This window comes from Bubalus kerabau, chromosome 1 (assembly GCF_029407905.1).
Source record: "Bubalus kerabau isolate K-KA32 ecotype Philippines breed swamp buffalo chromosome 1, PCC_UOA_SB_1v2, whole genome shotgun sequence".
Classification (NCBI taxonomy): domain Eukaryota; kingdom Metazoa; phylum Chordata; class Mammalia; order Artiodactyla; family Bovidae; genus Bubalus; species Bubalus kerabau.
This window is the reverse complement of record NC_073624.1, coordinates 140,873,533-140,900,891: the sequence shown is the minus strand read 5'-3', so window position 1 is coordinate 140,900,891 and position 27,359 is coordinate 140,873,533. Positions and strand designations below refer to the sequence as shown.

At 35.9% G+C, this 27,359-nt stretch overlaps 1 protein-coding gene across 8 annotated transcripts in view; it reads right to left on the bottom strand.

Annotated features, from left to right (window-relative positions):
• CABCOCO1 (ciliary associated calcium binding coiled-coil 1) overlaps positions 1-27,359 on the bottom strand; it is a 163,749-nt gene that overhangs the window by 54,060 nt on the left and 82,330 nt on the right. Inside the window, exons 6-7 of one of the 8 annotated variants that reach the window (XM_055590208.1) lie at positions 9,739-9,824; positions 8,266-8,421 (exon numbers count right to left, since the gene is read on the bottom strand). The exons of 6 other annotated variants lie outside the window; for them this stretch is intronic. In XM_055590208.1, coding sequence (XP_055446183.1) covers positions 8,415-8,421; positions 9,739-9,824 — 93 coding nt within the window. In that variant the 3' untranslated portion in view covers positions 8,266-8,414. Of the gene's footprint in view, positions 1-8,265; positions 8,422-9,738; positions 9,825-27,359 lie in introns of those variants that run through there. One more of the 8 variants, XM_055590199.1, reaches the window with a different exon arrangement.

Below are 27,359 nucleotides of genomic sequence, written 5' to 3'. Positions count from 1 at the left end.
AACTACAGTTCAAAAGCATCAATTCTTCGGTGCTCAGCTTTCGTTATAGTTCAACTCTCACATCCATACATGACTACTGGAAAAACCATAGCCTTGATGAGACAGACCTTTGTTGGCAAAGTAATGTCTCTGCTTTTTAATATGCTGTCTAGATTGGTCATAACTTTCCTTCCAAGGAGTAAGCATCTTTTAATTTCATGGCTGCAGTCACCATCTGCAGTGATTTTGGAGCCCAAAGAAGTAAAGTCAGTCAATGTTTCCACTGTTTCCCCATCTATTTGCCATGAAGTGAGGGGACCGGATGCCATGATCTTCGTTTTCTGAATGTTGAGCTTTAAGCCAACTTTTCACTCTCCTCTTTCACTTGCATCAAGAGGCTCTTTAGTTCTTCTTCACTTTCTGCCATAAGGGTGGTATCATCTGCATATCTGAGGTTATTGGTATTTCTCCTGACAATCTTGATTCCAGCTTGTGCTTCATCCAGCCCAGCCTTTCTCATGATGTACTCGGCATATAAGTTAAATAAGCAGGGTGACAATATACAGCCTTGACGTCCTCCTTTTCCTATTTGGAACCAGTCTGTTGTTCCATGTGCAGTTCTAACTGTTGCTTTCTGACCTGCATACAGATTTCTTAAGAGGTAGGTAAGGTGGTCTGGTATTCCTCTTTCAGAATTTTCCATAGTTTAATGTGATCCACACAAAGGATTTGGCACAGTCAATAAAGCAGAAATAGATGTTTTTCTGGAACTCTCTTGCTTTTTCGATGATCCAGCTGCTGCTGCTGCTGCTGCTGCTAAGTCGCTTCAGTTGTGTCCGACTCTGTGAGACCCCACAGATGGCCTCCTACCAGGCTCCTCTGTCCCTGGGATTCTCCAGGCAAGAACACTGGAGTGGATTGCCATTTCCTTCTCTGATGCATGCAAGTGAAAAGTGAAAGTGAAGTCGCTCAGTCGTGTCCGACTCTTTGCGACCTCATGGACTGCAGCCTACCAGGCTCCTCCATCCATGGGATTTTCCAGGCAAGAGTACTGGAGTGGGGTGCCATTGCCTTCTCCAGATGATCCAGCAGATGTTGGCAATTTGATGTGGTTCATCTGCCTTTTCTAAAACCAGCTTGAACATCTGGAAGTTCACGTTTCATGTATTGCTGAAGCCTGGTTTGGAGAATTTTGAGCATTACTTTGCTAGCGCGTGAGATGAGTGCAATTGTGTGGTAGTTTGAGCATTCTTTGGCATTACCTTTCTTTGGGATTGGAATGAAAACTGACCTTTTCCAGTCCTGTGGCCACTGCTGAGTTTTCCAAATTTGTTGGCATATTGAGTGAGCACTTTCACAGCATCATCTTTTAGGATTTGAAATAGCTCTACTGGAATTCCATCACCTCCATTATCTTTGTTCATAGTGATGCTTGCTAAGGCACACTTGACTTCACATTCCAGGATGTCTGGCTCTAGGTGAGTGATCATACGATGGTGACTATCTGGTTCGTGAAGATCTTTTTTGTACAGTTCTTCTGTGTTTTCTTGCCACCTCTTCTTAATATCTCCTGCTTCTCTTAGGTCCATACCATTTCTGTCCTTTACTGAGCCCATCTTTGCATGAAATGTTCCCTTGGTATCTCTAATTTTCTTGAAGAGATATCTAGCCTTTCCCATTCTATTGTTTTCCTCTATTTCTTTGCATTGCTCACTGAAGAAGGCTTTCTTATGTCTCTTTGCTATTCTTTGGAACTCTGCATTCAGATGGGTGTATCTTTCCTTTTCTCCTTTGCTTTTCGCTTCTCTTCTTTTCACAGCTATTTGTAAGGCCTCCTCAGACAGCCATTTTGCTTTCTGGCATTTCTTTTTCACGCAGATGGTTTTGCTGCCTGTCTCCTGTATAATGTCACAAACCTCCATCCATAGTTCATCAGGTACTCTATCAGATCTAGTCCCTTAAATCTATTTCTCACTTCCACTGTATAATTATAAGGATTTTATTTAGGTCATACCTGAATGGTCTAGTGGTTTTCCCTACTTTCTTCAATTTAAGTCTGAATTTAGCAATAGGGAGTTCATGATCTCAGCCAGTCAGCTCCCAGTCTTTTTTTTTTTTTTTTTGCTGACTGTATAGAGCTTCTATAGAGCTTCTCCATCTTTGCCTGCAAAGAATATAAACAATCTAACTTCGGATTTGGCCATATGGTGATGTCCATATGTACTCTTCTCTTGTGTTGTTGGAGGAGGGTGTTTGCTATGACTAGTGCGTTCTCTCGCAAAACTCTATTAGCCTTTGCCCTGCTTCATTCTGTACTCCAAGGCCAAATTTGCCTGTTACTCCATGTGTTTCTTGACTTTCCACTTTTGCATTGCAATCCCCTATAATGAAAGGACATCTTTTTGGGGTGTTAGTTCTAAAAAGTCTTATAGGTCTTCATAGAACCATTCAACTTCAGCTTCTTCAGCACTACATAGTTCACCTGAAACTATCATAACAGTGTTTGTTAATTGGCTATATCCCAATACAAAATAAAAAGTTAAAAAAATAATGTGTGAATATTAAGTTGTATCAAATGCATTTTAATATTTATCAAGAAGATAACAAAGTTTTCCTTCTTGTCTATGCAGGGATGACATGTCAGCGGGTCTGCCTTGTACTCCTGTAATAACTCAATTTGATCACAGTGTGTTGTTGTTCTCAAGTATCACTGAATTCTACTTGACCAAATTTTACTTAGGTCACCTGTACCAATATTCACAAGTGAACTGAGTTGTAGTTTTCTCTTTTAAATTACTTTTGACAAGATTTGGAATCACTATTTGCCCTCATAAAAAGTATGAGCAACTTTCCTTCTGTTTCCCTGGAAGAACTTGAATATGTCAACCTCTATCACCTGAAGGTTAAAAATATTTCATTTCTGAAGACTTTTATGTTTTCAGTTTTTATCTTATAGTTATTAGTTGGTTTAGGCTTTCAGTATCATCTTTTGTCTATTTTAATAATTTTTTCTTCCCTTTCAACCACATTTCTCTATAGTGATCTCTGGTTATTCCTGCTTTTTATTTCCTGTTTACATTTGTATTGGTGCTTTTCTTTTATGTTTTTAAAATTTAGGCTACCTAGTATTTCACCTAGTAAAAAAGAAAATTCTTTTTAAAGAGTAATTATTAATTCTATTGCTTTTCTTTTGCAAATTCATTAATTTTTGCCTTTATCTTAATAATTTTCTTCTGTTTGTTCTGTGATTACTTTTATTTCTTAAACCCTTGAGTAGAATGTTTTGTTACTCTTTTTTAATTTTTTAACTGTTTCATATTAAAACAACTTTAAGATCCTGTGTATAACTTTGGTTGTATCCATTTGTTTGGCAATGAGTATTTAGATTGTTATTTTCCTAACAATTTTGGCATAGAATTAATCTTTGGCTAGAATTATTCCCTTGGACTGCAAGGAGATCCAACCAGTCCATTCTAAAGGAGATCAGCCCTGAGATTTCTTTGGAAGGAATGATGCTAAAGCTGAAACTCCAGTCCTTTGGCCACCTCACGTGAAGAGTTGACTCATTGGAAAAGACTCTGATGCTGGGAGGGATTGGGGGCAGGAGGAGAAGGGGACGACAGAGGATGAGATGGCTGGATGGCATCACTGACTCAATGGATATGAGTCTGAGTGAACTCCAGGAGTTGGTCATGGACAGGGAAGCCTGGCGTGCTGCGATTCATGGGGTCGCAAAGAGTCGGACATGACTGAGCAACTGATCTGATCTGATCTGATTCCCTGGTGGCTCAGTGGTAAAGAACCACTGGTCATGCAGGAGACACAGGTTTGATCCTCAGGTTGGGAAGATTCCCTAGTAAAGATTTTGCACCCAAACCTCATCTCAGAATGACTATGGGATACTCAAATTGTGACAATGAATTCTATAGAATGCATCATTCCTTAATCCTCAGCCTCCAGCTGGATTTGGCCAAAGAGAGCCACAAGTAGGACATAAGAGACAGGGCAAGGAGGAAAGAGAAATCAGGGTATTTATTGCCCCATTCCCTATTACTTGATTATGGTTCTGGACTACACTATGCTTCTTTATGACTTCAGTTCCAACTTTGTGGCTCCCCTTTCAAGATTTCATTTGTTACTTCTAGTGACACCTTGAGCCCTTGGATCTTCCCTCTTCAGCCTTAGGGCTAGTGACAAAAGGTTGAGTTTGCTGCTGTATAAAACTTACTCCTTAAACCTGAGTGACTTACAACTATAAGGATTAATTAATATTAGTTATTGGTTGTGATGCTGCTTCCTGATGTCCATTCTGGGATTCAGGTGATAGAGAAGCACAAAGTAGCTTTAAAAGCTTCTTCCCATCTCTTTTATGACATTTCAGCTCACATCTTATTGGCTCATGTAAGTCATGACCAAGTATAACTTCAATGAAATGGGCAAGTATAAGCCTCCTTAGGTAGAGGCAGAAATGGGTGAACAGTAGTAACAGAATCTGTCAAAGGTATCAATAATGCCTTCCCTGCTGTTGACTGTTGCAGAAGGATATGGCAACTCACTCCAGTACTCTTGCCTAGAGAATTCCGTGGACAGAGGAGTCTGGTGGGCTACTGTCCATGGGGTTGCACAGAATCAGACACGACTGAAGTGACTTGGCATGCATGCATGTGTTGGAGAAGGAAATGGTAACCCACTCCAGTATTCTTGCCTGGAGAATCCCAGGGACAGAGGAGCCTGGTGGGCTGCCGTCTATGGGATCACACGGAGTTGGACACGACTGAAGTGACTTTGCAGCAGCAGCAGCTGTTGACTATATGTGGTGCTCACCAGGCTGCAGGGATTCTCATCCCAATATAAACATACAGATGATATATAGAAATGATCTTCAAGTTTTTTGAAATGTTGTCTGTTTCATGCCCAGAATTCTGATACTGTGGTGTTCACTGAATCTTTTATCACTATTTCTGAAACTCAATGAAAAGTAGTTTTTCTTTTAAGAATTATAATTACATTGTTTTATACTTCATTAGTAATTTGACCTTAATTTTACGCTCAACTAAGTGAAGTACTCATCAATCATCTCTCATCCAGTGACTCTGCCATTTCTATAGTTTTTATTTGGATGATTATCTGTATTAGCTGTACTGACAAATATACTTTTCAAAAATGGTACTTGTAAACCTGGGACATATGCTTCTTCAAATGTTGTCTGTTTGTGCTTATTTCATATTGTCTTGACATCTGAATACTAATTTGAGTATGTAATTCTACAGTCAAATCTCTCCACCCCCCCACAGTAAATACCTTTTATTAGATGCAATTCTAATACAAATGACATATGGCTATATAAGGTATACTAAATGACAAACATTTAGTTATTATTGGCTTCCTTTGCCTGATAGTCCGAGTCAAATCTCTTCTCCTAAACTTCATTGACATTATTTCTTATTCCTTCACATCTAAAACTGCTAAGGAGAATTAAGTTGATGTTTGTTTCTACCTCTTCCTTTATCAGTGGCTTATTTTGATTGCTGGAATGCTTTAACCATGAAGTTCAGTAACTTCACATGGAGATGTCTTGAGGTTTGTCATTCTTTATATTTTCCATCTAGGACACTGACACCTTTTGCTCTTCACCTTGCAGGACATTTTAGTTCTGTCCAAAATAGCCATAAGAAATTTGGTCCATTCCTAAACGTCTTTGAAATGTGATCCTATCTAAAACATCCATGAGCATGTTTGGTCTATGCCAAATGGTTTTGGACTAACTTCCTGTCTTCCTTCACTGCAGAAATGTTACTTCAGTTTATCTTTAAATACTTAAAAAAAATTCCTTTCATTCTGCTGTTTTATTTAGATAAAGCAGTCCTATTGTACATTGGACCTCTACTGGATCTCTTGTAATTCTCCTCTCTATGTCCTTTCCCTCACATTTCTTGTGTGATTTTCTAAAGCTTGTTTTTTTGTCATGGTTTGGTTTTCTAGTATAATTTCTACTCTTCACCATTTCTAAATATTTTCCAGTTTTTCAGTGTTATCATTTTTCTCTCTTTAGAATATCATTTTCCTTTTTATTTTATTCCATTTTATATCTTTAAATGACACGTGTCCTAAATTGGGGGGACTGGGCGGGGGAAAGAAATAGAAAGCATTATAGTTTAAACTCTTTAGGGTAAATCTTCATCTATCTTTAGTAGGTCTATTTGGTTTTTTTTCACTCCTTTTCTCCTCACTCGTCCCTTTCCTTTTTCTTATCTAGCTCTCCTCCCTCCCTCCCTCCCTCCTCCTGTTCCTTCTTTCTGATTTTTTAAATGTTATTGTTAATTATAGATCCACCTTTTAAAATGGAGAAGGAAATGGCAACCCACTCCAGTATTCTTGCCTGGAAAATCCCATGGACAGAGGAGCCTGACGGGCTAGGGACCAAATCACAAAACAGGATAAACTCCCAACACAGAGAAGCATCCTCCAGTTCAGGAGTTAAAAAAAATGTAGAGAAAAACATGAAAGGAAGGATCTCATACCCTACAGCTTAAAGTTTACCTCAAGATATGGCACCCCACTCCAGTACTCTTGCCTGGAAAATCCCATGGACGGAGAAGCCTGGTGGGCTGCAGTCCATGGGGTCGCTAAAAGTCGGACACAACTGAGCGACTTCACTTTCACTTTTCACTTTTATACGCTGGAGAAGGAAATGGCAATCCACTCCAGTGTTCTTGCCTGGAGAATCCCAGGGACGGGGGAGCCTGGTGGGCTGCCGTCTATGGGGTTGCACAGAGTTGGACATGACTGAAGTGACTTAGCAGCAGCAGCAGCGCCACCTCTGGTTAAAAGCACACATCAGAGATAACTGCCTGTAGCTTGGAGAAGCTGTTTCTCATCTACTGCCAATTTTGCTTACCAGAAGAAGACCAGAACCTATGTTGAGTATTTTCTGGCTTTTCAAAGCTAACAATATGAAAGTGTGAATCTTTAGATTTTCTATCATATGTCACCTGCAACTCTGTTCTGTCTTCATAAACTAGAAAGTTTAAGTTTGGCTCTCGGTATCCTTTCTCAACTATCCTTTGAGTACAGTCTAAATAGTACTGTATAACAGTTGTTCAGTGGCATTATAGTTTTCTGTTTAGGCCTAACCTTTCTTAATTTAAGTTGGAAATCAAAGAAAGGAATTTTGTAAATATGCCTATATGTCATTACCTTTCCAAGAAGTCCATTATAACTTTCAAAATTTGTTTTACTAAGACCCAGGAAAGCAATGATCAGACTTAATCTTTGGTTTAAGATACAGGAAGTCAGGGCTTTATTAACACTTCCTGAAACTCTGAGGCATTTAGAAGTAAATTATATATTGGAATTATTTTACTCCATTAGTAAGTGTATCCAAAAGGTAATTTCTTTAACCTAATGATTTTCTGTAAAATTAACAATGTGTTTTCAAAGCATATTTATGAAATGAAAACTTTAAACTTTGTTGACTGAGTGTTTTCTAGTGAATTGAACTACTTTTTGGACTGAAATGAACAGCTTGCTTAGTTGCCATGACACTGTGTAGCCCTAACCTGCCTCATGACCCTGACTTTGGAAACTAAAACACCTATACACATCATCGTGTTCATGGGCACAAACACACACCCAAACTCTGACCTTTGCTTTATGTCAAAAATAATACTCTTTTTATGGAAAGTCATGCTGAATTTATGGCAAACAAGATTTCTACCCAACTGTGCTTCAGGAAGAATTCTCCTATGTTAAACTCAGTGAGGTTCCCTCTAGTTCACCCTCACAGTCAAGTTTGAAAATGGGTTCAAGTTGTTTACTGCACCAAACCTGAATCACAGTGTCTAGCAACCATTTAGAGTCTGTTATAATCTACTCTACTTTACTCACTAAATTTTATTTCCCAACACTCTCCAATATGTAGCCTTGCTCAAGATGAGTAAGCTCTTCCCTGTTATCTGGTTAAAATGTAACAATTATTCTTGGCTCTACTGTAACTAATTTCCACTTTCTCAAATATGGAATGTTCTTTACTAACTTTTCTAAATGCTGCCCTTCTTTGTAGGCCTACCTCATTTCCAAACTCCTCAAACAAAATTTTATTTTGCTGTTATAGTCCACAGTGATTCCTCTTTTTCCTTTTATTTCTAAACTAAAGCCTTTGTGTTAATTCCTTTAATATTTATCTTTTCAAGTAGCCTGTATATTTTCTGATATCAGGTATCATATTACACTTTTTATTTTTCAACAGTCATAAAGAGCATAGCACTGAACACATAATACTTTTTGGCTGTCAAAGGTATGAGTAATGTGTTTACCTTTTTCTGTTTATAACTGTAGACTATTTCCTCTAGGTAGATCACAATTTTTTAAAATGCAGTTATTGTCAGATTTTGCTTCTCCTGTGTAGGTAGGTGGTTCAAGGGTTTACCATTATATTAAAACCTGAAAAAGTGAAAAGTTTTAGTGGCTCAGTTGTGTCTAACTCCTTGTGATCCCATGGATGGTAGCCCCCCAGGCTTTTCTGTCCATGGGATTTCCCAGGCAAGAGCACTGCAGTGGATTCCCTTCTCCAGGTGATCTTCCCCACCCAGGGACTGAACCCGTGTCTTCTGCACTGCAGGCAGACTCTTTAACATCTGAGCCACCAGTAAGAGTAAAAAGTATCCCAAGATAATTTGAAGCCCTGGAAGTTCCAATAAAGCAGAAAGTGGATGATTTTGTTTTCAAAGATTATAATTCATGAGATAGACTATACTCCATATAAAACTGGAAGTGTATATGGACTTCCCTGGTGGCTCAGATGATAAAGAATCTCCCTGCAATGAGAGAGACCTGGGTTCAATCCCTGGGTCGGGAAGATCCCCTGGAGAAAGGAATGGCTACCCATGCCAGTATTCTTGCCTGGAGAATTCCATGGACAGAGGGACTTGGTAGGCTAAAACCCATGGGGCTGCAAAGAATCAGACACCACTGAGAGACTAACACTTTCACTTTTTCACTTCAGATCCTAATCTGGGAGGAAAGATACCCTTTTTTTTCCCCTACAGTCATTTCTTGAGTATTGTGTTTCTTTTATTATGATATTCCCTGCTTCCCAGCGCACCACCAACATGAGCCTGGTAAAATACACACAAACATCACTTAGTGTCATTTTGCATATTTGTATTTAAAAAACACAGTTAAGGACGAGGAAGGAAATGGCAAGCCAAAGGCCCTCAGAAGTACCCAATATTGGCCTATTAGAAAGCTTAAATTTTATTCTAATCTTCCTCAATATACATTACTACCTCATATATATAAAGCAATGGGGGGAGGCACATATTATTCAAAATAGATGCTGATTATTTTATATAATATGAATTTCTTATTTAAGGAACTAGAAATAATGTTATTTAAAATGTAGAGGAGATAAGACATATAAATAATTCAAGGTTGAAATTTAAAAATGCCCCAAGAAAGGTAAAGATAAAATGAGAGTTCACAGGGGAAATAGAAGAGCTATTTTCAGTTTAGGGGGTTAATAATTTATAAAAGAGAGAGGATTTGAAGTGAACATTGATGATAGAGCTAGTTTTGGACAAGCATCCATTTAAGGGAGGTGGGAAGATGTGATGGGTTGTGGATGACTGCTAATCCTCTGTCACTCTCTGCACTGAGAGATGAAGTTTCTTCCCTCTCCTTTTGGAACCCTAGCTGGTTCTGTGACTGCTTCCCCTAGTGCAACATGGTCAAAGTGACACTGGCAGTGCTGAGCCTCACCTCCAAGGGGACTGGGCAGCTTCTGCTTCTTCCCTCTTGCAACCTTCACTTTTGAGATCCAAGGACTCTGCAGTGAGTCCAGCCAGCTAGATGAAATGCGTAGAGATCATGAGAGAGAGGTCAGCTTCTAAGCATATGTATTTTCTTGATGACTAATAAAGCTGGACATACCTTTTCATTTGGATATCTTCTCTTGTGAAGATTTTGTTCAAGTTTTTGCCCATTTTTCCCCCTATTGGTTTACCTCTATCTTACTGATTTGTAGTTCTTTATCTATTGTGAATACATCTCTTTTTTTGGTCACATACATTTTATGGCAAATATTCTCAACAATCTACTAAAAAGTTTTGTCTTTTAAATTGTGTTTTTTTGTTGAAAAAAGTTCTTAATATTAACATAGTACAGTTTATCAACATTTTCATTTATGGTTAGTATTTTCTGTGACCCTGTTTAAGGCCATGGTATTTTTGTTTTCTTTTATAACCTTATATGTTTTATCTGTATGTTCAGATCTAAATTCATTAGGAATTGATCTTTGTTTATATTGTGAGCTAAGGGTCCAGATACATTATTTTTTCTTATGGAATATATACCACTTAGCATCACTTATTGAAAAGGCCGTTTCCCCCTCTGCATTGTACTGTCACCTTTGTCATAAACTAAATGACCATGTATGGTTCTCTTCTTGTACTTTTTAATTCTCTTCTGATGGTCTATTTGTCCATCATTAAGTCAAACATGGTGGTAGTTTAGTCGCTAAGTCGTGCCCAACTCTTGCGATCCCATGGACTGTATCCTGCCAGATTCCTCTGTCCATGGAATTCTCTAGGCAAGAATACTGGAGTGGGTTGTCATTTACTTCTCCAGAGGATCTTGCCGACCCAGGAATCAAACCTGGGTCTCCTGCATTGCAGGCAGATTCTTTACTGACTGAGCTATGAGGGAAGCCCTTAAGTCAAACATAAGTTGCTTTCATTACTACAGATTTGTAAATCTTGAAAACAGTAGTACAAACCCTTCATTTTGTTTTCAAGATTTTTTTTTCTTTTTGAGATTCTTTATATGTTTTAGAATCAGATTAGCAATTATATGTACAAAACCTGCTGGGATTTTTATTGAGGTTACCTTGAATATGTAGATAAATTTGGATAGAACTGACATCTTTATTATACTGAGTCCTCTAGTTCATGGCCACTGTATATTCCTCTATTTGTTTATATATTGTTTTAATTTCATTCAATAATGTTTTGCCATTGTCTATGTACATATTCTTTATAGACTTCCAGTTTGATATCTCATGGTGTTTTTTTTGTTTGTTTAATATTTTTAGTTCTTTTACTTATTTGGCTGTGACAGGTCTTAATGGTGGCATACAATCTTCTACTTTCATTGTGGCATGTGGAATCTTTGGTTGTGGTATGTGGGATCTAGTTCCTGACCAGGGGTAGAACCCAGGCCCTCCCTGCATTGGGGGCACAGCGTCTTAGTCACAGGACCACCAAAGAATTCCTGATAGCTCATGTTTTTTGATGTTATTGTAAATGTTGTCATTTTATTAAGTTTTATTTTCTAATTATTTCTTGATAATATATGAAAAAACTTTTTTATTGGTCACTTGTCCATTGATTTATGAAATTATTTTATAAATTGCAATAATTCTTTTGTAGGTCCTATATATACAATTGGATCATCAAGTGTGAGAAATAACAGTTTTAAATCTTACTTTCCTATTTCTATATCCTCAACTTTTTCCTACCTTATTGCACTGGCTAAGATTTCCAGCATATCCTGAATAGAAGTAATGAGAGGAGATATCCTTATTCTCATTCTTAAGAGGAAAGGTTTCAATACCTGCCATAATTATGTCATATCGGTCATAATTATGATTATTATGACCATTAATTCTTCTATTCTAGATTTGCCACAGACTTTTATAATGACTGGGTGTCAGATTTATGAAATGATAGTTCTTCTAATGAGAAGATCATATGATTGCCCTCCTCTATTTTAATGTGGCAAATTTCACTGACTGATTCCCAAATGTTAAACAAATCTTGCATTCTTGAAAGAAACAGCTTGCTTATTGGTACTATCTTTTCATATACCATTGGATTTGATTTGTTAACAATTAATTTGGAATTTTTGCATGTGTGTTCATAAGGGAGAAATGTCAAGAATTTTCCTTTCTTATAATATCCTTACTAGGTTTAAGTATGTTGATCTTTTTGTGAACTCAGGAAGTTCATATATCATTAGTTTTATTACTTTCTTATAAGCATGAAGATATGCTGGAAATCTCCTTGTGGAAAATATTTTGTTAATTTTTAAAAATATTTTAATTAAGTATTTCAATTTCTTTTATATAGAGCTATTAGAACTTTCCAAATTTTGTCATTTTAACTAGCATGAAAATTTAGGTATAATGTGGCTTATATTATCTTCTTATCTTTTAAATGCCTATATAATCTTTAGCAATGAGAGTCCCTTGGAGTGGAAGGAGATCAAACCAGTCAATCCTAAAAGAGATCAACCCTGAATATTCACTGGAAGGACTGATGCTGAAGCTCCAGTACTTTGGCTACCTTATGTGAAGAGCTAACTCATGGGAAAAGACCGTGATGCTGGGAAAGACTAAAGGCGGGAGGAGAAGGGAACGACAGAAGATGAGATGGTTGGATGGCATCACTGACTCAATGAGTTTGAGCCAACTGTGGGAGATGGTGAAGGACAAGGAAGCCTGGCATGTTGCAGACAGGGGTCACAAAGAGTAAGACATGACTGAGCGACTGAAGAGTAACAGTTTATTACTGACCTTGTATTGTGTGCCATTTCTCTTTTTCTTAAACAGTCTTTCTAGGAGACTATCAATTTTATTAGTCTTTATACAGAATTACCTCATATATTTCTTAATTTTCTCTGCTGGTTGTTTATTTTCTATTTCATTAATTTCTGCTCTTAGATTTTTATTTTCTTGCTTATCCTTCGAGTGTAATTTGGTATTTAAAATTTTTATTTCTCTTTCTTCAAGCATCCATTAAACTGTGACAGCTAACTTGTAGAGTACGTAAAATCTTGGTCCTTTCACAGATCTTGACAATACTATTCCCTTATTATGCTTTCAATATTTGTAGAAATTTCAGTGATATAACCTCATTTACTGCTGATATTAGTAATTTTGTCTTCTTTTCTCACTGCTTAGTTTTGATAGATATTTATCAACTTTGATTGACCTTCTAAATAATAGCTCAACCTTTTTTGTTTGGTTTTATTGGTTTCTGTTCCTGATTACTGTTTTTTGTTTGTTTATTTTATGCTTAATTTTATACTTTTTGCTAGTTTCTTAAGGTGGAATCTGAGGTCAGAGATGTGGGACATTTTGTTTAATGTTGTAAATCTCTCTGTAAATACTGCTTTAGCTTTATCCTACAAATTTTGATTTTTTTGTGTGTGTTTTTATTTTCATTTCAGTCAAAATACTTTTAAAATTCGTTTTTTATTTTTCTTTGATCCATGGGTTATGCTGAGAACTGTGTTACTGAGTTTATACCTATTTGGGGATTTCTCTTACTGATTTCTAATTAATTCAATTATAATCAGAAGACCTTTTGTATAATTTGAATTCTTTGAAATTAATAAGACTTCTTTATAGTCCAGAAATGAACTACTTTGTAAATATCCTTTGTGTACTTAAAAGAAAAGCTTTCTGTTGTTCAATTATGTCAAGCTATTTGATAATATTGTTCAAGTTTTCTATATTTTACTAACTTAGTTTTCTTGTTCTATCAATTATTAAGGGAGAGGTACTGAAATCTTCCACTGTAACTGTGGATTTATCTGTTTCTCCTTATAGATCTGTTGGTTTTTGTTTCATATATTTAGAATTTAAGTTACTAGGCACATAAATATTTAGGATATTTTTTCTTCTTTAATTGACTCCTGTATCATTTTGAAATGACCTTCTTTCTTATTGGTCAATTCATTGCTCTGATTTCTATTTTATCTGATATTGACAAAGCCATTCCTCCTTGCTTTTTCATTTTTATTAGCATGGTATATATTTTTTCCATCTTTTTGCTTTTAACCTATATCTATCTTTATATTCAAGGTGTGTTTCTTGTAGGCATCATATAGTTGGCAACTTTATGATCTTTGCCTTTTATTTGGGTTCTTACATTCAGTATGATAATTCACATGATTAGGTTTACATTTCCATTTAATGTGATAACTGATATAGCTGAGTTTAGGGCTACCATCTTGCTATTTGTTCCATAAAACCTTTGTTCATTTTTTTCTGTCTTCTTTTGGATTCATTATTTTGATTTCATTTCTTCGTTAAGGACTTTTTGAAGTGTTTTTGGCAGTTGATTTAGTGTTAACAGTACATCCTTAATCCAGTCTACCCTGAGTGATACTGTACCATTTCATGTACAGAAGCTTTTAGCAATAGACTTCCAAATCTCCCTTTTTAGTCTCTGTGCTATTATTATCATATGTATGTGTGTGTCAAATTGTGTCCAACTCTGTTTGTGACCCTATGGACTATAGCCCACAAGGCTCCTCTGATCATGTGATTCTCCAGGCAAGAATACTGGAGTGAGTTGCCATGTCCTCCTCCAGGGGATCTTCCTGACTCAGGGATCAAACCCACGTTCTCTTATGTCTCCTGCACTGGCATGCAGGTTCTTTACCACTAGCGCCACCTGGGAAGCCCATTATTATCATACATTCTAATTTTTTAAAATGCTATAAGCCAAAAATACGTTCTTTCTCTAAATAGTAGAATGTTAAAAAATTGTTTTATATTGACTCATACATTTACCCCTCCAGTGCTTTCATTCCTTTGAATAGTTCCAGATTTCCACTTTATATCATTTTCTTCTGCCTGAACATCTCCTTAACATTTCCTGTATTGGAGGTCTGCTCACAATGGATTTTTAAGCTTTTGTGTATCTGGAAAAGTATTTATTTCACCAGCAGTTTTGAACAATATTGTCACTGGATGTAGAACTCTAGGTTGATCATTTTTATTTTGGTGCTCCATTCTCTTCCGGTTTGCAATGTTTCTAGGAAGGACTCTATTTTCATTCTACCTTTGCTCCTCTGTGAGAAACAAAGATAATGTTTTTAATTCTACAGATGCTTTTAAGATTTCTCTTTATCACTAGTCTAGCAATTTGATTTGGAGAATGCAATGGCAACCCACTCCAGTGTTCTTGCCTGGAGAATCCCAGGGACGGGGGAGCCTGGTGGGCTGCCATCTATGGGGTTGCACAGAGTTGGACACGACTGAAGCGACTTAGCAGCAGCAGCACCACCACCAGCAGTTTGATTATACTGTATTACAGATTAGTTTTCTTTATGGTCTTATGTTTGGGGTTTGCTGAGTTTCTTGGATCTATGAGTTTATAGTTTTCAGGAAATCTGGATAAAAATTTGCCACTATCTCTTCAAATACTTTCCTACCTCCTATGTCCATCAGCAGATGAACGGATAAGAAAGCTGTGGTACATATACACAATGGAGTATTATTCAGCCATTAAAAAGAATATATTTGAATCAGTTCTAATGAGGTGGATGAAACTGGAGCCTATTATACAGAGTGAAGTAAGCCAGAAAGAAAAACACCAATACAGTATACTAATGCATATATATGGAATTTAGAAAGATGGTAACAATAACCCTGTGTACGAGACAGCAAAAGAGACACTGATGTATAGAACAGTCTTATGGACTCTGTGGGAGAGGGAGAGGGTGGGAAGATTTGGGAGAATGGCATTGAAACATGTAAAATATCATGTATGAAACGAGTTGCCAGTCCAGGTTCGATGCACGATACTGGATGCTTGGGGCTGGTGCACTGGGACGACCCAGAGGGATGGAATGGGGAGGGAGGAGGGAGGAGGGTTCAGGATGGGGAACACATGTATACCTGTGGCGGATTCATTTTGATATTTGGCAAAACTAATACAGTTATGTAAAGTTTAAAAATAAAATAAAATTAAAAAAATATATATATATAAATAACAGATTAAAAAAAAAAAAGAAAACAAAGAGTGCAAAAAAAAAAAAAAAAAAGAAATCCAATTACAAGTGTATTTGGCCACTTGAAAATATCCCACAGCTCACTGACTTATTTTAACTTCCTCCAGACAAGCATCGAGTAGGAGCAAAATGCCTCAATCCAAGCATGGTCTAGAAAATCATGGGGCTGGTTTTCAAATGTTGTAAAGCTAAGTGCACCTTTAATTCATCCTCACTATTAGGCTATAAGGCTAAGTGTACCATTCATTTACATTCCACTCCAGAATCCCAAAGACTAGGGCCCTTACCTCTCTGGACTTCTGTACTTTAATTTGTTATGCTCTCAGCAGTATAAGACTCTAAAAGTTCTGCTATGCTCGCTGGATGCTCTTTGCACAGCATTTGAATTGTTTTCTTAGCACTGTTTGTGAAAAACTGCATATACCTGGAGTAGATGACTGTCATAGAATGTTAGGCTCACTTCTATACACCTACCTTCTCTCTTCAAGTTCCATCTCCTAATCCTAGCACCAGTGGCACGCCCATACTCTAATTTTTGTTTTCCTCATATAGTCAAAGCTATGGTTGTTCCAGTAGTCATGTACAAATGTGAGAGTTGGACCATAAAGAAGGCTGAATACCAAAGAATTGATGCTTTCGAATTGTGGTGCTGGAGAAAAGTCTTGAGAGTCCCTTGTACTGTAAGGAGATCAAACCAGTCAGTCCTAAAGGAAATCAATCCTGAACATTCATTGGAAGGACTGATGCTGAGGCTGAAACTCCAATACTTTGGCCACCTGATATGAATAGCCAACTCAGTGGAAAAGACCCTGACTCTGGAAAAGACTGAGGGCAAGAGGAGACAGAGGTGACAGAGGATGAGATGGTTGGATGGCATCACTAACTCAATGGACATGAGTTTGAGCAAGCTCTGGGAGATGGTGAAGGGCAGGGAAGCCTGGACTGCTTTAGACCATGGGTTTGCCAAGAGTTGTACACAACTTAGTGACTGAATAACAACAAAAGTCTTATGAATTTGCCAAAAATTCTATTGGCTTGTCTGCTTCTTAGGGACTGCCCTTTGCTTGCTTCTCAACTTCTTGACTTGTACTTCCTAAAACAAATACCCCAGGAGAGAGGCAGCACATATACTTGGGCTTACTTCAAAAATACTGGGCTCACATCTCTCTAGGATCATGGCCTCTTAAGTCTTGACTGCCTTGGAAAATCTCCAAATGAGTTTTTAAAATTTATCCACTTTTTTATTTGTTCTTGATTAGAGCATCTTCTGTTATAAGATACTCCATGAGAGCTAGAAACAGATGTGATAGAATGATTATTTTTTGATGAAGTATTTTTTACACTAGAAAGATACATAATTATTTGTCAAATTTATGCTTTATTGTTTAACGTCCCCAAAGTACAAATTTCCACTGTTTTGAAAAGAGAATATTTTTGAGTTTACTTTATATCCAGGGGATTTCAAAAGCATCACAACTGCTTTTAGGATCCAAATTGTGTTCAATAGGGTTTCTCTAGTTAACTGTAAGAGCTCCTTAAAGAAACTATTATAATAAAGTCTCTATCGTTATCTCTTTCTCTATACCTATGTCTCTGCACACACACACAAAATCAGCATCTCAAGCCTCCAGTCACAGTGTTATATTAGGAACTGGAAAACTATGGCACAGAACAAAAGGTTTCCATTATCTATATACACAAAAAACTCACTGGAAACTTTATTTAAAATAGTAATTTTCTTCTTGTTTCTGGTGAATAAAAGCATTACATTCTTAAATCATTGTCTTCATTTTGAGGTAACAAAAATTGAAATGTATAAATTATATAAAATGCTTATTCTATGAAGTCACTCTTGCTTTAATTTACGTCCCTCACCCTTTAATTCATTTTATAATTTTGAAATGGCAAGTGGAGCTTATGTTACCACAAACATTTCCTTTAATCTGAAAAATGTGTTTTTTGAAAAGCAACTCAAGACAAATAAAGCTCTAAGTAAAGCTTCTTTTTCTAAATCGGTTTAAATTAGCTATATTTTTTGGAGCCTTGAAAAAAATGAGAGATACAGCACTGAGTTTCGTCAGTTTTATATGTGTGTGTGTGTGTGTGTGTATTCTTCTCTTTCTGAAGAGAAGAAAAGAAGTCAGGCCAACAGTGATTTAAATGACTTTAAAACCAATCTTTCCTCTTTCTGTCTTTTGTTTTTAGTGGTTTATTGGCTGTTGGAGTCCCTTCTAGTATGTAAAATGAATTTGTGCAAAGGCACTGATTTGTTGTATTTGTGATTTGTGTAAAGGCACTATGCATTTACTGTGAAAAGTGAAGTGAGCTTTTATGGTTATAGCATAAAGCTAATAAAGCAATCCACGTACTTTAGCCATGTTTTAATTAAAGGTGACTATCTTAAACTGACTTAATTCCAAGTGTCTGGGCTTATTTTAACTTAATGGCTCTATGTCTAAGCAATAATCTAATTTTAAACTTTTTGTTTATTCTAAGTAAAGTCAAACAATATGTGTATTTGTTAAGAATAATCTTGGGCAACACTCGAGATGATGTATTCCATTAGAAATGATTTGGGAAATCTCTTTTGAATAACCTATCTAAACTGTCTCTCCTTATGATCTGTAGAAAAAAGGGATAAAATTAAATATTTCTTCTATTCAAAATTAACTGCTGAATGTTAAATATTTTCCACATCTATCTACTTTGGATTTATTAAAGTAAGTTTCGAAAGTGAGGCCTCCCTCTTCCAAATTCTTAGAGCATTTTAACCATAAAAGGCTTAAAAATATTTTGCAATCCCATGGGCAGTAATCTGATATTCAGGAATTCTTTTTTAAGGGAATAAATGGAGTATAAATAAGCTTTTAAAATTAGAACTTTATGTGTGATCCACCATAGAAAACATTGTTTCAGTGCTTATCATGTGCCAGGTACTTGAGATATAAAAATGGAAACAGAAAGCAAAATAAAATTTATGTAGTACTCCCTACTCCTTATTTTCCCAATATTTAAGCATATTCTCCTTTGTTTCTTATAGAACTCCTATAAGAATAAGATGTGTTCTCTCAGTTTTAAAGATAAGGGACCCAAAAGACTGTTCTATATTGTACTTAGCCTCCAATTAAAATAAATAAATTTAAATTAAATAAATACGTAAATAAAGATGAGGGACCCACAGCTCAGTAGAGTTATGTAATTTGTCCATGGTTCTAAAGGCAGCAGATGGAGACTAAATTTTAACACAGGTAGAGAAATGGAAAGAAAGGTAAATAATTAACCAACCACTTCTGTTTCGTTATTAAAAGAACACACTCATTCATTCACTCACTTACAAAGCTGGTGTCTCATGTGTTTTTGTCTATATGAGCACTGGGGATATAAAATGAGATCAGTACTCAAGTCATACTTTCAAGTCCTGAATATGGAATGAACATACCCCCATCAATATATTCAGCCTACTCAGCCTCTACTGTCTCATCTTTTATTTCATCCTCTTTTGTCTGATACCTTTAAAGTCAACTCAACCATTTTCTTCATTGTTGCATCCCTATTTCCCCCAACCCCTGCCCAATCAGTTATCTGGACAATAAGTTATCACACACATATGTGGACAGCTCAGTTCAGAATCCCATTTTGAGGGTCTGTTTCCTGAGGCCACTCCTGTTACTGATTACTATACAGTCCAGGTTCTGTGACAAAAAGGCACACTGAAGCTTGGTAATTGAGGAGGGCTTAAAAAGGTGGTTATTTACCAAAAAAGAGGCTGATTTAGGGGAAAGCAAAAGGATGGTTTGGCACCCTGTTCTCATCCCAGCGTCAAGTTGGGAGGAGAGGGAGCAGTTTCCAGAATACAGAGAGAAGAGTTATGTAGACAAGACAGGAGCTCTAGCCTTCTGTAAAGGCCACACTCAATATGCAGTGACCCCACAGGGAGGGGAGCTGAGAGTAAAAACACACAGCCTCTCCCTTCAACCACCAACGCCCACACAGTGGCCTACCTAGAAGTCAGAAGGTAAGAAGCTATTGATGATTTCCAAAAACACTGGTTTTCTGAGACACAGAGAAGGGTAGAAAAGGGTAGAAAGTGGATCTGGAGAAGCCAACAGAAAACATCAAGCAATAGGTCAAATATTTAATGTAGGATTGTTTATGGTATTTAAAATATATTTAGGAAATAGCTATGTTCAATTATAATTATTTTTATCTAGATAACTGATTATGTTGAATAGGTGACTGCACTCATTTTATGAAAATGGTATAATTAAATATTCAGAACTTTAGCCAGAGTTTATCTTAAGTAACATCTTAAGTTTTGAAAAATTTACATTTATATCAGAGTTATGCTCATTTACATTTAATCATCACATTACTTCAAAACATTCAATATTTAACAAAAATAATGAAGTACTTTCACTTTTCTTTTCTCAATTTTGACTGTAACTTAATATACAGTACTGTACTTAATGTCCATTTTCATAAACTACATAAGCCAAAGGCACATATTTGGTTAACGATATTTATGAAATAAAAAAAGAACATCATGGTGCTTCTGGGTAGAAAGCATAAAGAATTTAAAAGGACTGTAAAAGTGATAACTAATTTAAAATAACTTTGTTATAGTATTATTTCTATTATCTTTTTTTAGTGTGTGTTTGGAAGGTACTATAGTTAAACTGCGTCCTACTTTGTTTCTGTTTAATTGTTTGAACATCTGTAGGTAACCAATGTTATGACATCCTGCTTAGCTTAAAAGTGGCCTAAACTGTCTCATTCAAGGCTTCCTTTGGTGATCCTAGGAATTAAATCAAAGCCTCTGCAGAGGAAGTTTGGGACAGTCTTTAAGCATGCAGACATTAGTCCTCAGGTTTCATGGTTAAAAACTTGCCTCCCTCCTTTGGTTGTTGTGAAAATTGTTGCCTTAAAGTTTGTACACAGCTCCTGGTGTATACTAAATGTTCAACTAGCTTAACTTCCCTTCTCCCTAAACGTTTGCCCAGTTAACATCTATTATTCCAGGTATCCACCCCAAAAAGATAACTAGGCTCAGAGAAGCCTTCTCTGACCCACTAATCCTCAGATTAGAAAGCACTCTCTAATCTCCTTCTTTACAATAATCTGTAGTTTTCCTTTACAGTACTTGGCTTGTAATTATATGCCTGTGTGTGCATGCATTCTGTTATGTCTGACTCTTTGCAACCGGATGGACTATAGCCTACCAGGGTTCTCTGTCCATGGGATTCTCCAGGCAAGAATACTGTAGTGGGTGGTCATTTCCTCTTCCAGGGGGTCTCAACCCAGGGATCGAACCTGTGTCTCCTGCATTGGCAGGTGGATTCGTTACTACTGAGCTATCTGGGAAGTCCTATATTCCAGTGAGTTTATTAATGTCCATTTCTCTCTTTAGAGAAATTAATGTCCATTTCTCTCTTTAGCATTATGAACAACTGTGCTTATTTTGCATTAGCACAATGTCACATACTGATACTAAAAGTAATATTTTATAAACATATGAACAGTAAGTTCCCAGAGTACTTAGTGTGGTAGGCACACTGCACTTGCTTAATAAATATCTTGATTATTAAAGGAGAAAATAGAGAGCAACCTGAAGATCATAGGCAACATCTACAACTGGAAATGCATTTAGAAGACAGTGATCTGGAACCTATAATTTGTTCCTTAGGAGATGAGCTTAAACTGCAAGGCAGCTTTGCCCATGTGGAGCTGAAATGCACATCTAGTCCTGTTCCTGAGCCAAAGAGAGCACTGAGCCAACATCTCCCAGTGAAGTTGTATAGTTATCAGTAATAAGCCTTGCTTATAAAAAAGGCTTAGCTTCACATACTAATGTCTCTCTAGATTGCTAGTTTGAGTTATTAAAAAAGTAGTTTCTTAAATAAATTAAATAAAGATTTTCATTGTTTAAGTAGAGCAAAATTATCTGTATTCATTTGTTAGCAGCATGCATTATTTCTTTCCCATTTAAAATACTTGATCTCTTTAGCTGAAAGCCTGTAATTCCTTAAGTTACTGTGTGTTGAATTAGGGTAGAAAAACATTTTCTGAATAACAGAGACTTCTCTATCAGTTCTTCTTCTTCTTAGAGTGTGTGTGTGTGTGTGTGTGTGTGTGTGTGTGTGTATCTCCCCACAAGCACTGGCACATTTATATGATTCTGTATATACCGAGCATGCAAATCCTGAAGTAAAGTAAAGTTGCTTCCCCATCTAAATTCTGATTAGTCTAAAAGCCAAGCTCTGGGAGGTATGAAACTCCATATTTATCACTTAAACCTGCCACGTTTGCTATGGTCATTAGTACTTCAAGCCAAGAGAAGAAATAAGCAACTAAAAAAACACAAAAAACAAAAAAACTCACTCTACTTCATCTATCCTTGTATTATTTCCTTGATCAAGCACAGAGCTAGTTTGCCACAGAAAACTTTGGGTTTTTTCCCTCTTCACTCCTATAGTCAATGGTGCTGATGCAGCTGCGTAATTTGCATAGAAAGTTGCTCCATTCTGTAGTCAGAATACCAATAAGGTGGCCTCTTTCTAAGCATGTTTATTCTCTCTTGATTGACTCTTCACTTGCATGCTTTTCTGCACAATGCATACTCACTTGCATATTCTCAGCCATCTGTCAAACACTCACCAAGCCTTAAAGGCTGGCCTCATAATCAAACTTGAACACTGAGGAAAGGTTGGTATGTGGCCCAATATTATAGAACTGTGACCAGAATCATCTTTTTAAGAAAGTAATCAATAAAAATATATCATCCTACAGTATTGGTTGACTTACATTTGATTACATAAATTTATTAACAGTTAAGCCTGCATTCACCAAGATACAGCTAGCTCTATATTTATAATAAATGACTTCCTAGTTATAAAAAACCATAGTTTCTATCCACACCAACTGTATCAGTCCAACATGATTTTCAGTCTGTAGAAGAGAATCTGTTTTGTCATTCTATTAGTTATGCTACCTAGAACAAGACAGGCTTATCATAAATTTGGGACTTCACTACCAATGAGAATATTTAGAAGTATATTTAAAGGAAGAATAGGATAAAATAGTTTGAATTGGAATTGTCCTAGAAAATTCTATAAAAATCTAGGATAGATGGTCACATCCTTATGATGTCCTGGCTCAATTTTACATTTTATACTTTAAACAACTTTACAAAATCTGTTTCAAAAATCATACAGCTAAATTTAAAATATATTCAATGAAGATATAATTTACTACTTCTCATTCAATAAAATTTATTAAGTGTCTTTTGCTTGCAGGAGCTTCCATTACTGGGTATGTCATTCATTATTCAGAGAGTGACTGCATATTCCTAGACAAGATCCCCCCCAGAAGAGCCAGCCAATAGTCTTTTGTCTCCCATATGCTTTTTTTTTTCTTTTTAATCCTGTCAGACCTTCAGATTTGAAGACAGCTGTTATATTTTTCTTCAGTTTTTTCTTCTTCAGAGACCTCTGGTCCTGAAAAATCCAGGTTATTTTCTTCTGAACACATTTTGATTTGAATATATCCCTTTTCAAATGTACATTACTGAACCCTGTATGGTCTATTTTAGACATGTCTGGACATCTTAGTGAAGAATGAAAAGATGACTTTTCTTTAAACCAGAAGCTAGATTATTAATGGATTCTGCTGAGTATGTAATCACAGAATTGAGACATGTTGATTTTTCTTAAGACTCCATTCATTCCCTCACTTCTTGCCATCTATTGGCCAGATAAGTATCTGAAACTATAGAGTACATCCCTATAGCTGGTGTCCTTGTTTTCTAGGTCTTACTATGATCATCCTGGACATTTTGGTGATTTATAGAACTCATGAATAATAAGATGCTCATCGAAGTAACAATTAAATCTTCATTGGCAATAGACCCTTTTGCTTTAGGGAAAAAGAACACTGCCTAATCACATAAACATGAAATGCATCTCTTCAAAATAAAAGACATTTTCATAATGTTATGCAATCTTTTAAAGTTAAATAAGCAAGAAAAAAATACTGCTGGATAAGGAAAATAAAGGGAAATTGAATAAATCTTTGCTAATTTAAGTCTTCACTCAGAAAACAGCTGTGTGTTGAAGTACATGCTGATTATAAAAAATAAATTCAGGACATATAGATAAGTGTAAAGAGCAAGCAAAAATTATCTGGTATACTACCAACATCAAATAACTACTGCTAACAATTTGAAATATGTCCTTCAGGACCTGTTCTTTATATAGTTATATAAATAAGGATATAAAATTTTAAATCACAACCACAATAGATACATTTGGTAGTCTGTTTTTTTTTTTACTTCCTTAACATAACGTGAATAATTTTTCATCATAAGTACAACACGAGTACTTTTAATGATGACAAATATAGAGACACCACAGATTTTGAACATTTTCTTCTAATAGATGTTCAGGTATTTCATAGTTTGAGGGTTTTTTTTCCTATCATAAACAAATATATGCACTGATAGATCTGTCTAGTGTCTGATTATCATTTTGGAATAAACTCAAAGAAGAATAACTGTTAGCTCAATAGGTAAACACATTTTAAAATTTGATAAATCTTGCCAAAGTTCTCTCTGGAAGGTTTACCAGTTTACACTCCTACCATCAGTGTATGTGAGTGCCAGTTCAAGATACTATCAAGATAAGGTGCCATCACTTTAATTTTTGAGAATCTGATAATTTTAACTTGCATTTCTTTGAGTTCTACAAACAGTGAAATCTGCATAAGTTTATTGGATATTTATATATCTTCTCTTCTAAATATGCTTTACTATTTTTTTCACTAGTATTGTTACCTTTTGCTCATTGATTTGTAAGAAATCATTACATCCCACATTAATACTATTATGCCTTTCTTCTACCCATACTGTAAGTTTTATTTTTAGAGTGTTTAATTTTTGTCTATGGTGTTCCCCTCCCCAAACAGAATTTTAAAATTTTGATGTCGTCTAAAATATTAGTGGTCTCTGATGTCTTAAGAGTCTCAACTTATAATGGGAATTCCCATTATAAATTAAACATTCCCACGGTGGTCCATACAAAGAGGTTCTTCATGATTAAAACAACTCATATAAGCATATTTTCTTCTAATACTGACTTTTAATTTCCTGGTAATGGGTTTAATGATTGATATCTTAATAAGTTGATTTAGATTTTTCAGTCTGTGCACAAAAATAATATTCTCCAAATAAAATATTTTGGAATTAGTCAGTGAAATAAAATTTTCCTTCCTTTACATTAATTGATTTAGTAAATGACTACTGAATGCTGTGCTGTGCTTAGTCGTTCAGTTGTGTCTGACTCTTTGCCACCCCATGGACGTCCATGCAGATTCTCCAGGCAAGAATACTGGAATGGGTTGACATGCCCTCCTCCAGGGAATCTTCCCAACCCAGGGATGGAACCCAGTTCTCCTGCACTGCAATGGGGATTCTTTACCCTCTGAGCCACCAGGGAAGTATGTGAATATATATAGGTTCTCTACTGAGGAAAATAAGAGAAAAAAATATCAGTTATCCTAATCCCCCAGAGCTACATAGTTTCAAGTGATACAACTCTATACTTAGAAAATATTTAATTCTAAGGAAATTAAAAGTAAAAATGCCAGAGAAAGTCAGTCTCCCCCCACCCCTTCCTTTTTCTTCGGTGTTTAAAAGAAGCATCCTTCAAACAGCTATGAGGGAACAATTAGATTTGAATTGGCAGAAAAAAGGTTGAAGAGCATTTCAGGCAGCAGGAAAAGCTTACATCAAGGCAAAAGTAAGTAGGAACCCTGTAATTATGAAAAGACCAACCTAGTTCATCAGAGAACTGGTCACAGAGGAACTGAGATTAATGTTAGTGGGCCAACAGATGGAAAGACTTGAATAACAGGTTCAAGAGTTTAGGTGCCATATGATTGGTGACAGAAACCATCTTTAAATTATGCTCCTGCCATCTATCAATTATTTTATACTGGAGACAGATCCCCTGAATTTCTCTTAAAAGACTGATATTTAGGGCGGGATGATTATTTTCCTGTGCTTTGCGGAAAAAGAACAAGAAGTTTGATAAATTGTATTCTCAAGTGTCAACCATTTTCTTTAAATGATAGATTCTAAAGTCAGTCACACATGCCAGGTAGAGCAGATAGAGTTATTTTAACACAACAATTTCTGATTGATTTTCTTTAGCAACACCCAATGTGAGTAGGTCAAGCTACAAATTATGTCCTGTATGATTTTCCCTTCCAGCAGTTTGCTAATAGGATCATCCAACAAGGGAAAAAAAAAAAAGCCTTTTTCAAGATTAAAAACATCATCTGGATAAGTTTAGATTATTTTGATAGGTACATCTCAAGGGTAAACTAAAGAGAAAAAAGATATCTTCATAGCTACGCTTCAGTTGCCACACTCTGTTCCAAAATACGATCAGACACGCAATGCTGTTTCTGCTTTTTGTTTTTCCTTAAAAGGCTGAGCGTTTACATAAGTGTCATATTTTGTTTATTAAGGACACCATAACTTTATAGTTTAAAAAAAGAAAATAAAATTCATATTTCTATCTGGTTATTTTTCTCCGCCAAAAGCTAACATTTTAAGTACAGTGTCATTAACACCCATAATCTGTGTGGGTTTTGAAATAAGGAAGAAAAAAGTGTTTTATTTATTTTGTTTTTGATTTAGGAATAAGTGCTCAGAACATAAAATTATATACAATTGACATCACTGACTTTAGAGAGGTCTGAATTTTCTATATTTGCTGACTATAAGTGGTATTATTTTAGGTTTTGAAAGGCTGCCAAAATATGACTCTAGGCAAGGTAACCACTTAGGTATATTTATCATTCTCTTTAAATATCTTTCTAAGTATGTCATATTTATAATAATCAGATTCTGCCACAGTACCACTTGTGAAAACAGGGCCTCCACCTTCAGCTGTGCAGGCTGCATAATGCACAACTCCACTAATCACAGAGACCATTATGTGAACAGTGCCCTCTGGAGTTGTGCAAAGGGAGAGTGTGTGAAAACGTCCATATTATAAACTTAAAGTCTGAACATTAAGCATTTTGGCTTAAACAGTTAAGAGATAAAATTATACCTATTACATGTGTAAATTATGGAAAGTATTAAAGCAGACTTAATCTTTTTTATATTTAAATGCAAATATGTATATGTGTGTGTGCATCTGTTTAAACACATACACACACACACACACATATATATAATATAACCTTTGAAAGTACAAATGATCCAAGATTTGATGTGTTGTCACTCTGGTGAAATTAAACTGAATAAATATTTTTAAAATGTGCTATGTATACATAATTCATGATATCAATTTTAATTTCTTACGGAAGATTTGGGATGTTATAGCACAGCACCAGATTTTTAATCTATAAATGACTTTTCAGTTAAACCAAGTTTAAACTTAAATTTAAAATATGTCAGCAACACACTTGTAAAGTATCTAAAAATTTTATGGATCAAGAGTTCACCTATGTTTTTTCTATTCAGTTTTTCATTTTGTAAACACCCAGATGATAATTCTCTGTCAATATATTAG